At 36.4% G+C, this 13,054-nt stretch overlaps 3 protein-coding genes across 3 annotated transcripts in view; all 3 read left to right on the top strand.

Moving 5' to 3' along the window:
• LOC140242381 (metabotropic glutamate receptor 1-like) overlaps positions 1-13,054 on the top strand; it is a 172,351-nt gene that overhangs the window by 146,581 nt on the left and 12,716 nt on the right. The window lies entirely within an intron of this gene.
• Positions 2,845-5,902, top strand: LOC140242849 (uncharacterized). The gene is made up of 5 exons (XM_072322600.1): positions 2,845-3,405; positions 3,919-4,266; positions 4,744-4,955; positions 5,219-5,315; positions 5,781-5,902. Exons 1-5 carry the CDS (start codon positions 3,249-3,251, stop codon positions 5,900-5,902), a joined length of 936 nt encoding a protein of 311 aa, XP_072178701.1. The 5' UTR covers positions 2,845-3,248.
• LOC140242993 (uncharacterized) lies at positions 5,700-8,084 on the top strand. Its single transcript, XM_072322733.1, has 3 exons — positions 5,700-5,882; positions 6,352-6,480; positions 7,293-8,084. The coding sequence occupies exons 2-3, from the start codon at positions 6,354-6,356 to the stop codon at positions 7,973-7,975; spliced, it is 810 nt and encodes a 269-aa protein (XP_072178834.1). The 5' UTR covers positions 5,700-5,882; positions 6,352-6,353; the 3' UTR covers positions 7,976-8,084.

Genomic DNA, 13,054 nt, shown 5'->3' with positions numbered 1-13,054 from the left:
AGCACGGCTGTGAAAGCAAAGAAGGGAAGAAAATAAAGTAGAAAAGGAGGCAAAAACAGGAAAGGGGATTGTGTCTCTGTCTGAAGAATGTTAAATTCACAGATCAAACCTCAAGGCGACTATATTGATATCACATGTATATGATTTTAAAGCACATATCGTCGGCTCAATGGAAAAGGGGGTTAACGCACCTTCGGGCTCAAATTTTCCAAGAAAATAAAAATTTGTCATTCGAAAGCAGATGGCATGAGCTACATTTTCATATCAACAGATATGTCAAATTCGATCTAATTTTGTAAAAAATCCCAAAAGAAAAAGGCGACAACGTGCCGTATGCACGTCTTTGTGGTAGCAAAAAGGGGTTAACGTGAACGCGCTCTTTCGTTTCTCTTGCCTAAAGCATGGTACGAGAAGCATAAAGGGGTTATCGTTCATGCACAACCACATAACGCTTTCTCGTAATTTCGCTTGCAACGCGTCCTGACAAGTGAAAAGGCGTTATCGTCGTTCTAACTGTACTGACGCGCGCGCGCGCGCCGCCTGAGATGAGCTAGCGCATCGGCTGCATGCTCAATATGCCATGTACATGTATGCATAATGGGTACGGTTAGTACGCAGAGTCTACCGGTATTAAAATTGACTTCAATATGATATCATTAATTGCATTGGACTGCTGAATTGAAGGACGTCAACTATCTCATACTCCGTAGATCTACTCGTGATCGACGACGAACGTCAGAGTTCAGACGAATCGGAAAAATGGTAAGGATAAACCTTAGTAGATCTAGATCGATCTAAGGGCCAAATCGTGAATTCAGCCACCACTCACCTCGCTCGTGCGCTCGCTCCGTATACAAAGTCGATGGGAGAGGATAACGGGCAACAGCACTGACGAAATAAACGGCACTGAATGGACTGGGGACTTATTTCACGATAATGCCGATCTAATTAACTTAGACGACTTTATGTTAACACTATTTTAATTGCTGTTGGATCTAGATGTGTGTTTTTTTTTTTGTAGAATTAGCAGCATGATTCTCATAGGATTACTTACAATTTAAGTTAGATTTGCTGGACCTCGATCTAGATCTAAGTTAGATCTAGTAAGTAGTTAGATAGACCTAGACTATAATCTAGTCTGAGACTAAAGTTAGATCTGGTCTATAATTTTAATATTATAGAATATAGATATGTATAGATATGTATAGACCCTAGATCTAGATGTATCTACATCTAGTACTAGTTTGGGCGCTAATTTAGTTTCGTATCCATGCTCATAAAATATGTTCTCCCGAGTAGAATTTCACGAAATTTCTAGACCTTAGAGGCTCGACTCTAGACCTAACTCTAGTGGTTAGATCTAGATCTAAATAAGTTACACTCGCAGGAAATGTTCTCAAACATCTTTAAGTCAGTCTTCCAAATTTGAGCGAGATCGGATCACGGGTAGGGTCGATATCGGCTTCGAAGTCCTACATTGTCACGTCACTCGCACAGCCCCATTCATTATTTTGTGTAAAATCTAGAGTTAGGTAATATTTCTAGATTCTAACGTTAGAGAGGCAAAATCGTGTTTCCGGCCCCATTACTTGAATCGATCATCGCGATATAAGAGACAGATTCACGGCCTAGGGTTAGGAAGATCGCGATAAGGAGGCAGACTCACGGCCTAGGTAGGGTTGGGGAAATCCTGATATACATGTAGGAGACTGATTCAAGGCCGAGGGTTAAGGAAATCGCGACATATAGATAGGTTAGGTTTAGGGTTATATAAAAGATGCACGGTGGATATCAGCCCCACCAATGTGGTAACAGCGCGCAAACGTCGTTTGGTGGGGTCGTAAACACGAGTAGATCTATAATACTTTGCTCACCAGCCCCACTGCCGTATAAATCCTGTAGCTGTAGTCTGTACAATTCACATCTGTTGGTTCTGAGCGCGAGTAATTTGATATAGAGAGTTATGATCGATCAGCATGTAAGGTCCCATTACATATATACTGTAGTGATGGGGCCTATTTCACGAGTAGATTGATCTATGCCTCTACTAGAGACTAGACAAGTAGACTCGTCTATCGCTAGCTATCTCGCGATACACAAAATACCGACTGTGGCTAAGTCAGTGGCTGTGCGAGCGATGACAAGAATAGCCACTACCTCAATAATATGCTAAGTCTTTAGATCTACTGTAGTTTGAGTTTGTATAGATCTCTATCTAGACGTGGAACACCATTCTATTTTTCCCAAAAAACGTCATTTGCATTGCATAAACCCATCCATTTGTCCATTTGCATTTAACAAAACAAAAAATGACACTGGAGTGGACCGTAAGTACGTAACAGCACAAAATATACAATTTTTTGGATAGCCATTATGACTGAATTTCATACCGTTTTCAGTATTCACGTTGCGTACATGACATGTCCAGCTGCCCTGAAAACTACCCTCTTTACTTGACCTTTTGGACAACCCTTATACCATTTTCAGATTTACAGTGGGCTCGTGAAGTCCATATAAAATATCAAATATATGTAAATCTTCTGTATCTGTATCCTCTTAAATCATTTTAGGACACCATTTAACTGTTACTGGAAGCCTCACAGTACAATCATATAGACGTCAGCATGGAAGGGCCTCTGGAGAACAAGTCTGATGGTAAGGGTGAAAATGCCATTTAAAATTGATCCATCGTTTGTTGCCGGATATATTCAATTTCAAATGTTAGGGGAGGGGAATGTTATATGACATTTCCATGTCATGATGTGTAAGAATGCTATTCGCTCCGTCTTTTCATTTGTAATAATTTTGTAATATTTATAACATTTGTGATGTACTTTAGTATGCAGCTAAGTGGCTAAATGTAATTTAAAGTTAAACGGAATATCTATGTGTTTATTCCTTGGCATGAATGCAGATTAATATCTATTAATTTTAGAGCAAATAACTGAAATGAAGTTTGGCAGAAACTATTAACCCAATTACCGTACTCTAAAAGTACTCAAATACTTGTATGTTTCACTCATCCAGTTCACCCTGGACCTGAAACTGACTTGTTGATGTATGTTGAATGGAAAAGTAATAAATCCCGCTATTTTTACTCGCACATTCTCAAGTCTTCCTGAGCATAATTATAATAAAGGACTAGAGCTTGGTGAAACCTATCAAACTGCTTGTATTATAACTTGCTGAGAGAAAACATTCTAAATATTGCCAGTGTTTTTAGTGATTTATTGCATATTCTTTCAGAAATGAACCACACAGCCCAGCCCAGCCAACTTTTCGAAGGCCCACTTAAGGAACCTTGTACTACCGATGCCAAGAATGAATCAGTGCTTCATCGTGGTGACAAAGACGACAGCAGTGACGACGACGATGACTTGCCCCTAGCAGTATTGATTAAGCCAGGTATGTACAGAAAAAAACCCAGCTACGGTAAAGTGGTAGAGAGTAACGTGTTTGTAAATTCCCTCTTAAAAAAAAAAAAAATCATTGACAGATATGCAATTCCATTTTTAAATTACCTAGCTTAATTCTTCAAGGTATGTTGATTACAACGAATTGCAGGATTGGAGTCGATCTGGTCAATTAAGATTTAATGTATAAATAAACATAGCCAACTTCCGTAATGCTGATGAGTTGCCCTTTGGTAGAATTTACTAAACAGGGTGTGTAATATACATAAATTAGCACTTATGTAGAGATAAGTGAGCGTGAAATTGAAAGTTCATTTAATCTACATTATCAGGGACAAGTTCATTACACCATTATTACTGCATATTCTAAAGTCTTCCTGAGCATGATTAAAATAAAGGACTAGAGCTTGGTCAAACCTGTCGAACTGCTTGTATTATAATTTGCTGAAACAAAACATTCTAAAAATTGCCAGTGTTTTTAGTGATTTGTTGCATACTCTTTCAGGAAAGAACCACATAACCCAGCCCAGACAACATGGTAGTGACAAAGACGTCAGTGGTGACAGTGGTGTTCACCCTGGACCTGAAACTGACCTCTTGATGTATGTGGAATGGAAAAGAGATAAATCCCGCAATGTCGTCAAACTGACTGAGGTGAAATGTATCGGACTTCCTCTACCAGGGAATACAATAGAAATGAAATGTGGTAAAAGGAGGAAGGACATCTGGAAGGCGACAATTATAGACACTGAGGAAATTTATGATGATGACTGCAGTGATGATGAAGCCCCAAGTACCAGCTCCTACATCGAAAAAGAAGAGGAGTCTCCTCGTGCTAATTCAACCCAACAAGGTTTGTAATGATTTGTGCGAGATTGTATTGGGGCATCCCATATCAACCAATGTATTTCTTTAAAATGATAGGATAACGAAAACAAAGGATTCAATATTAATGGAACTAATCTCAGTCACCTTCGGTGTGTTGATGTGATTGTCATAATTTGAAATACAACTAGCTGAGACTGAGATGTTGTCACAGCTTGATAAGGAGAGTAAAGTGAGTATTACAATTAATATGTTCAAAACAAAAGTCATCAGCCAGTGTTAAGTAAAGATAAGATTTGAAATGGTAGAACAAGAAATTTAATAAGAATCCAAAAAAGTTGATTGTTAAAACCAGAATTGTATAGTTCGAACAATAACATGTGTAAGGACCGAGTGCAATAATTTCCTGAACAATTAGAACACGTATGGTCTGTGTACCTTGGTTAACGTTGTGCTACTCTGCCAATATTTATTTACACACTTCTCTTCTGATATACTCTTTCAGAAATGAACCACACAGCCCAGCCCAGACAACTTTTCGAAGGCCCACTTAAGGAACTTTCTACTACCGATGCCAAGAATGAATCAGTGCTTCATCGTGGTGACAAAGACGACAGCAGTGACGACAACGATGACTTGCCCCTAGCAGTATTGATTAAGCCAGGTATATACAGAAAAAAACCCAGCTACGGTAAAGTGGTAGAGAGTAACGTGCTTGTAATTTCCCTCTTTAAAAAAAAAAAAAAAAAAAAAATCTTTGACAGATATTCAATTCCATTTTTACAACTCTACATTATCAGGGACAAGTTCATTATACTATTTTGACTGCATATTCTGAAGTTCTTCCAGAGCATAATTATGATAAAGGACTAGAGCTTGGTCAAACCTATCGAACTGCTTGTATTATGATTTGCTGGAAGAAAACATTCTAAAAATTGCCATTGTTTTCGAGTGATTTGTTGCATACTCTTTCAGGAAAGAACCACATAACCCAGCCCAGACAACATGATAGTGACAAAGACGACAGTGGTGACGACGACGACGACTTGCCCCTACTAGCAGAATTGATTAAGCCAGGTATGGAAAGGAAAATTTAAAATAAAAGTTAAAACACATTGCACTATACCAATTTGTAATTGCCTAGCTTAATTCTTCCATGGATGTTGATAACAACAAAGTGCAGGTCTAGATTTGAGTCATTCTGGTCAATGAAATATGATAAAAATGAACATAACCAACTACCGTAATGCTGACGAGCTGCCCTTGGCAGAATTGACTGAACAAAGTGTGTTTATATAAATATAAATTAGCACACACATAAATTTAAATGAGCGTGAGAATTTATCTGCATTATTTAAAATACTTTTAGGGACAGGTTCATTATAGTATTCTACTGCGTATTCTAAAGTCTTCCTGAGCATAATTATGATAAAAGACTAGAGCTTGGTCAAACCTATCGAACTGCTTGTATTATGATTTGCTGGAAGAAAACATTCTAAAAATTGCCATTGTTTTCGAGTGATTTGTTGCATACTCTTTCAGGAAAGAACCACATAACCCAGCCCAGACAACATGGTAGTGACAAAGACGACAGTGGTGACGACGACGACGACTTGCCCCTACTAGCAGAATTGATTAAGCCAGGTATGGAAAGGAAAATTTAAAATAAAAATTAAAACACATTGCACTATACCAATTTGTAATTGCCTAGCTTAATTCTTCCATGGATGTTGATCACAACAAAGTGCAGGTCTGGATTTGAGTCATTCTGGTCAATGAAATATGATAAAAATGAACATAACCAACTACCGTAATGCTGACGAGCTGCCCTTGGCAGAATTGACTGAACAAAGTGTGTTTATATAAATATAAATTAGCACACACATAAATTTAAATGAGCGTGAGAATTTATCTGCATTATTTAAAATACTTTTAGGGACAGGTTCATTATAGTATTCTACTGCGTATTCTAATGTCTTCCTGTGACATAATTATAATTAGATAACAAATGACTAGCACTTGGTCAAACCTATCCAATTGCTTGTATTATAATATACTTAAGAGGAAACATGAACTAAATGCTAGAGTTTTCTGTAACATTTTTTTTTTTAAGGAATGGATGACATTAACCAGGCCACTGAGCCCATGCAACTTTCTGAAGACTCAATTGAGAAATCAGTGGGAACAGCCAATGACAAGGATGGTGGAGATGAGTCACCTCTACCAGAATTGACCCCAAAAGGTACTCAATTAAGATTAAAAAATGTTAACCAACATATAACTTGCGAATAGCCTGAATGAGAGATTAAGAGTGGATATATGATGTTAAGAAATTATTATTGACAGAAGCACAACCGTTTCACAAGCATATGCCAGAGTTCCGGGAATTAGATAAATGTAAATGGCTTGAATTCAACTTGTCAGGCTGCTTGAATAGAAATTATATATCTATTTCATTTACAAATAGGCCTGTATGACAGTATATGTCCTGACAAGAAAATATAATTGACACAAGTTCGGGTAATTCATCTACAATTTTGTTAGATTCCATTTATGAGGATCCATTCGATGTCAAATCTGCAAACCCTAGTGATATAAATGTGATTATTGTATGGAGTCTGGAAACTGAATTAAGGAGCAAGATAGCCAAGCAGACACGATAAAGAATTCATGTATACGTTCTTACAGTTGGAATAAATATCACATGGTTATGATATCACCAACAAAATATTGTTCACATTTTGAAAGACAATGAAAGGAAATAAGTGGCACATGTAATTTTTCGATGGCTACCCCTTTTGTCTGGGGAAAGAGGCTTTCACAATTGGTTGTGCGATCGCTATTGCCATTATTTCTTGATAGTATACTTTGTACAGGATCGCAAGCAATCGCAAGCGATCACATGACCGATTGTGAAAGCCCCTTAATTGGCAGCAGTGCGTATGATAACAAATTGCTAGCACTTCGTGAAACCTATCCAAATGCTTTTATCATAATTTGTTGAAAAGGAAACATGAACTAAATGCTAGAGTTTTCTGTAACATTTTTTTAAAGGAATGGACCACATTTACCAGGCCACTGAGCCCATGCAATTTTCTGGAGACTCTATTGAGGAAGCGGTGGGAACAGATACTAATGACGAGGATGGTGGAGATGAGTCATCTCTACCAGAATTGATCAGCGGACATACTCAAATGGAATGTGACGCGATGCATTCCTGCATCGAAAGGAACAAAAGGGGAGTGACAATCCATCACCCCGACCAGTGGATACCAGTTATTCAAACAGCAAGGAACAGGAATCGGTATGAAGTTACCCACATGATGAAAGAGGACTTCCTTGATCTGCGTCAGTTGACAACACCCTGTGTGAAGTACATGAAGAAAGACAGGGCTGGCAATCCCGTCAACTGGTTGAAAATTCGTCAGATCCGCGTACAGAGGACAGACCCCTCTGTCATCAAAATAAAGTATGATTTCAACGAAGACTTCGTAGAAGTTCGCGTCTCGGGCTCAAGTCGAAGAAATGACATGCGTCTGCCTCTGTTGTACAAGCAACATCTCGCCCTCTCAAGGGAAAAGAAGCAAGATTTGCTTAGTTTGTGCAAGGACAACATTATCCCATCGATGTATCACAGCTACTATGAAAACCTCACGACAGAGGTACAACAGTCTCAGAGTGATGAATCCGAGGAGGAGGAAAATGATGGACACATGCATCAAACATCCGAACAGTGAATCATATTGTAGGCCTACTGTTGTGGCTTGAACACAGACGACAGTACAAATACATATAGTACTTTTGTGCATCGTTTAAATTCTACACATCTTGCGACTTCGACATTTCACAGACATGATCCAAATACTAGTATCACTAGTTGTATACGGTGTTTGGTGTATTTAGGGAAGTCTGCAAAAGGACTTTCTAACCTTAAGGCGGAGATAAACATACAGTATATAACATGAGCCAACCTGATGTAAAATTACTGCATTAGAGCCTATTAGCATATGGAATGGAACTTTGGATTTCATACTGCCTTACTTTGGTAAAAGGAATCAAGAGACATACCATCCAAATTTGAGTAATTGACGTTTTTATATTACACCTAATGTGCTCTTCTTCAAAGTCAAATTTAATGCACAAACACTCACCTTGCTCAGAGAAATAATAGGTTATACATTGTGATATTCCATTGATGTCCTTGCAAATTTGAGACACATTTTGGTCTTTACAAGGAGTATCACTTTTGTCGCTTACTTCGTTTTGCCCAACTAGGGCACCACATTGAAGGGAGAATGCAATGACTTGGACTTGGACATTACTTAGATTGAACACGTAGGCATGTACTTAGAAAATACAGTAAGTATGTACACATTTTTGGATGAATTAAAATGTATTCTAGGAATTCTGTTTTTCCATTGGTAATTCGAAATATTCAAAATTAAGTGCAAATAAGGACACTAACAATAATTACAGAAATACCTGGTATAATGTGTGCTTGTGTGACAATTGTATCATAATAAATTACAAAACGAATTGAATCGAATCTGCAAATCCTCAAACCTTGGGAAATTTGAATACATGTCTTCTTGTATTTCAAAATATTCCGATGAACTTGATGAGATTTGGGGTTTTTCGCCCAAAGTGAAGAAAATTTATGCTTAATTTACACCATTATCTTTATTTTTTGAAATGTAAGTATTGGAAGAATGTGACATGCCCTGCAAAATTACAAATGTGTTGTTTGAAAATTGATTTCTAAGTTGCAATTTGAAATGCCACGATTTCACTTTCTTAGACTACTTTCACAACATAACTAATAATTGTGATTAGCATTTCGATATTCTGCGATGCAATGACAGCAAGGAGAGCATGAATTCATATTAATGTAAATAAAGGCAAGAACAGTAAAAAAAATGTCAACAAGTTTAGAAAAAGTATCATAGTTAGAGACGCGAGTATATACCTGGCAGAATGTCATCACAAGTCCTGCGTAAATGCAACACTGTGTATTATTCGAAATGTATTAATCTAATTGTCGATTTCACTTTCGTAACTATATCTGCACAGCATGAACAAAAAAGTGAATAATATTTTGATATTTAGCATTGTTTCATATTTTATGCCTCCGCCAACGAAGTGGCCGCAGGCGTTATGTTTTCGGGTCGTCCATCCGTACGTATGTCCGTCCCATTTTGCTTTTTTCAATATCTCAAGAACCGTGATGGTTTGACATCAAACTTAGTATGAGGGTATATCGGGGGGGGGGGGATAATACTTTGGTTCGATTTTGGGGTCATTGGGTTAAAGGTCAAAGGTCACAGAGGTCATTTTGTGGAAAAATGAGGTAACTTTGAGAAAATAAATAAAATGAATTTTATTGTATTAACTGCCTTAAAGATGGTTCGTTCCTTGAATAGCTATGCAACATCGTAAGTTGATTAAAATGTACTTTTAGACAATCTGAAGCTTTCACGTTTGGAATCTTGATGTATACACGCAAAACATTATGCCGTTAAATTTCAAACGACCTTTTTTCATACCTCGAAACAAATATTAGTCTGTATTACAGTCCCTATTTGTAATTATGTAATGATGTGTGAAGTCCTTATTTTTACCATATTATTACAATATTTTCCAAAATATCTTCTACAATAATGAATAATATGTTCAACATTTGTTTTTTTTTTTTGAAATTATACACAGAAACCTATTATTTCAACAAATAAACATGTCAATTGTCTGAGCAAGAACTATCAATCATGTATTGTTTATGTGTATTATTTGAATTTCGCGTGACTTATCGACTTCAAATTTTGAATATATAGCTTAAAAGTGTCATGTCAGGTAGACCGATGCCGCAATTTAAATGTTAATTGGCTGTATATATATATATATATATATATATATATATAATAAACTCATTTGAACATACATGGTGTTTGATTTGATTTCATTGTTGGTATTTCATTGGTCAGCTACATTAGACCATTAAAGCACAAAGATAGCTTTGATAAATCTGAAAACCTTTGAAAAATACTTCTCAAAAAAATCGTAGTATTAATTTTGATCATGATCATTGTGCCAAGTCATTGAGCAGTAGTAATTGCTCTAAATTTCTTCATTAATTTCTAAATAATTTATGTGAGTTATTTAAGAATGGTCTCGAGGGCATTCGAATGAATACATGCACATTATCAGCTATAGTTTACAAGGTGTAACTATGAATAAATCGTTAATCTAATATTTGTTCAAAGCGTGAAAATTATTTAGAAACACTTGCGAGAATGTCTTAAGATATAAAGAGCAAGTTCTATTTTATTTTCTGTTTTTCATTCCCAAAACTATCTCTGTGCTTAGTACCAGACCACATTTAAAATTTTCTCGTACAATATACATGTATTATCTATGCGTAACTCTTGATTATTTTTTTCTTTAAAAATTATGAATTATGTACCAAATGAAATAACCAATGCTGTAAAATATTATCCCCTTTTGTCACGGGCAAAATATGTTGAAATAGCTTGCTGGAATTATTTAAAGGCAAAATAAGCCGCAAATCCTTAAATTGGCAACATAATTCTATACACTGTTGTAGGTGCAAATTGGCAACTTTTTCGATTGGAAAGGATTGCCACATGTTTTTATGCCATATTGTATACACAAAGCGTACATTTTCATAGAATTGACTTAGAAATGAAGAAATTTATGTTGCTAATTTTAATACTAAAAAGCGATTGATGTCCTCTTAGGAATGTGGTCTGGTATGCATGGGGTTAATGCATTTCTCACAAATACAATATATTGAATCCTATAATTTAGAATTTTCCAGTAATAAAATGGGGATAAGTCCCCACTACAGTATATAAAAGACACGACTGATAAAGCCTAGCAGTTACGTTAAAATCACTATTGGGTACAGACAAACTTAATGCACACATGTTATGGAGTGACAGTACCCTTTCAACACCGTCAGTTCGTGCGATGTTAAATGGCAAGAAGGGGTTATCGACGCGCGCTTTAGCGTTAACCCCTTTTTGCCATTCAAAAGCACGCGAAGATATGGCTGTATTAAGGTTACTAATGGAAAAATTGTAATTACTCAAAGATTTAATGAGGATTATCGCTGAAAGTACGCTTGTAAAGTAATTAATCGTTAATCTACACTATATATAAGAAATGAAGGAATCAACCTTGATTTAACCCAATTTTGAAGCCAAAAAACCTTTAAAGTCGATTATCTCGAAAACTTTTTTCGCGCAGCCCCGCGTAGCTCGGATGCGTTAACCCCTTCTTCCATTGAGGCGACGATATACATCTGTTACTGTCCATAATAGATACGACGTTAAATTACAATAGTCCAACAGTAGTATATGATAGAATTGAATGTTATAACATTAATGTGTCAGAAATCCAATTTTTAGTAGGTATAAACTGATGTCAATCGTCTACACGAAAAGAGAAGAGAAAGTTTATTGTAAATTATGTAATGGATGTATATATATATATTTATATATATTCGCTGCAATAATCTTATTCCTTTCTTTATTTTTTCCAAACTATATATAAAAACATGGTATGGAAAATGTTTTTTTTTTCACACACACACACAGCATGGGTACATCTTGACTACATATAAACAACAACTCTCCTTACATATAACATCGAATTGATAAAAAAAAAAGTCAAAAAGTCAAGTATAATGAAGAAAGGGGCCTGTTAAGAAAAACGTCTAGAGAAAGAGTACTCAATGCTTCAAGGTCTACCAGGCGGATAGGGGGGCATTAACATGCAAATTACCCATAGAAAGAGTATCAAAAAGATGGGAATTAAGTGTGGCGCCTCCGGAACATAATTGAATCAAAATTTTAATCGCGTAGCGCGGTACCGACTTTAACAATCAATGAACTTAAATACATTTTCCAGACATTTTGAGCTCGTCGGATGTTTCATACTTATACCTCCCAAAATTAAACGCAATAAATCCTGCTCGGCGACACACAATAAACGCTGAGTTTAAATACCAGGAATAAAAAGTTAATAAGAAGTGAACTAGCGTCAAAGATCATCACCCCATCCGAGTTCTTAAGGAGTCACGAAAAGGGGGCTTGATTGTGCCAGTGTACTCAGGTACTTAGAATAATTGGCCCCCGAGCAAACTTCCTATACTTTGCGTCAAAAACTTGAATATATAAACATTAACGAAATAAACAAAGTCGACATGAAGATCAACAAAAGATTTATACAATAGGACAAGACAATAGTGTTGGAACCTTAACCCGTTACAAGGCCTCTCCAAACTCTCCAATGTGATTGATTTTATTCGCGATCCGCCATGAAATAATTTTATGTGAAGGAACAGTTTTGATAATGGTATTGCCTGGGCTTCGGATACTGCAACCCTAATGTTCGTTTTCGTTCGTTCGTTCGTATTTATTCTCCTTGTCAAATCAAATCAAAATGAATTTAAGCAAAACATAACCAAATGACGAAGGAACAATACAAAAGTGCAGTTTATACTACATGCGTAACAAAATCATTGTGAAACATTGATGGTCGCGTACAAATACAGAAAAAAAGTACATTTGATTCAACAAGGAAACAGGAGACGGTCAGCAGTAAGCATGGCTTAACTGAGCCGATGGCTTCATTGGGAATGTAGCTAAATTCCTTTGCCTCTCACAAAAGGTTTTTTTTTTATTGTATTTACTTTTATTATTATCTTTTATTACTGTCATTTATCTATTATTATATCATTATTTTAGTGCGTTATATAGTGGAAAAAAAATGCAAGGGAGTGCTGTGCTGCTATACTC

The sequence above is a fragment of the Diadema setosum genome, chromosome 19 (genome assembly GCF_964275005.1).
Source record: "Diadema setosum chromosome 19, eeDiaSeto1, whole genome shotgun sequence".
Lineage (NCBI taxonomy): Eukaryota > Metazoa > Echinodermata > Echinoidea > Diadematoida > Diadematidae > Diadema > Diadema setosum.
The sequence above is the reverse complement of the archived record's forward strand: the minus strand, read 5'-3'. Positions and strand labels throughout refer to the sequence as shown.

What these genes read in the sequence shown, in the direction of transcription:
- LOC140242849 (XM_072322600.1), top strand. Translation starts at nt 3,249, where the DNA reads ATGAACCACACAGCCCAGCCCAGCCAACTTTTCGAAGGCCCACTTAAG. An exon ending in AGCAGTATTGATTAAGCCAG is followed by an intron (nt 3,406 to 3,918) that starts GTATGTACAGAA and finishes ATACTCTTTCAG; the next exon opens with GAAAGAACCACATAACCCAG. An exon ending in TGGTAGAGAGTAACGTGCTT is followed by an intron (nt 4,956 to 5,218) that starts GTAATTTCCCTC and finishes CTTTCAGGAAAG; the next exon opens with AACCACATAACCCAGCCCAG.
- LOC140242993 (XM_072322733.1), top strand. Translation starts at nt 6,354, where the DNA reads ATGGATGACATTAACCAGGCCACTGAGCCCATGCAACTTTCTGAAGAC. An exon ending in ACCAGAATTGACCCCAAAAG is followed by an intron (nt 6,481 to 7,292) that starts GTACTCAATTAA and finishes ATTTTTTTAAAG; the next exon opens with GAATGGACCACATTTACCAG.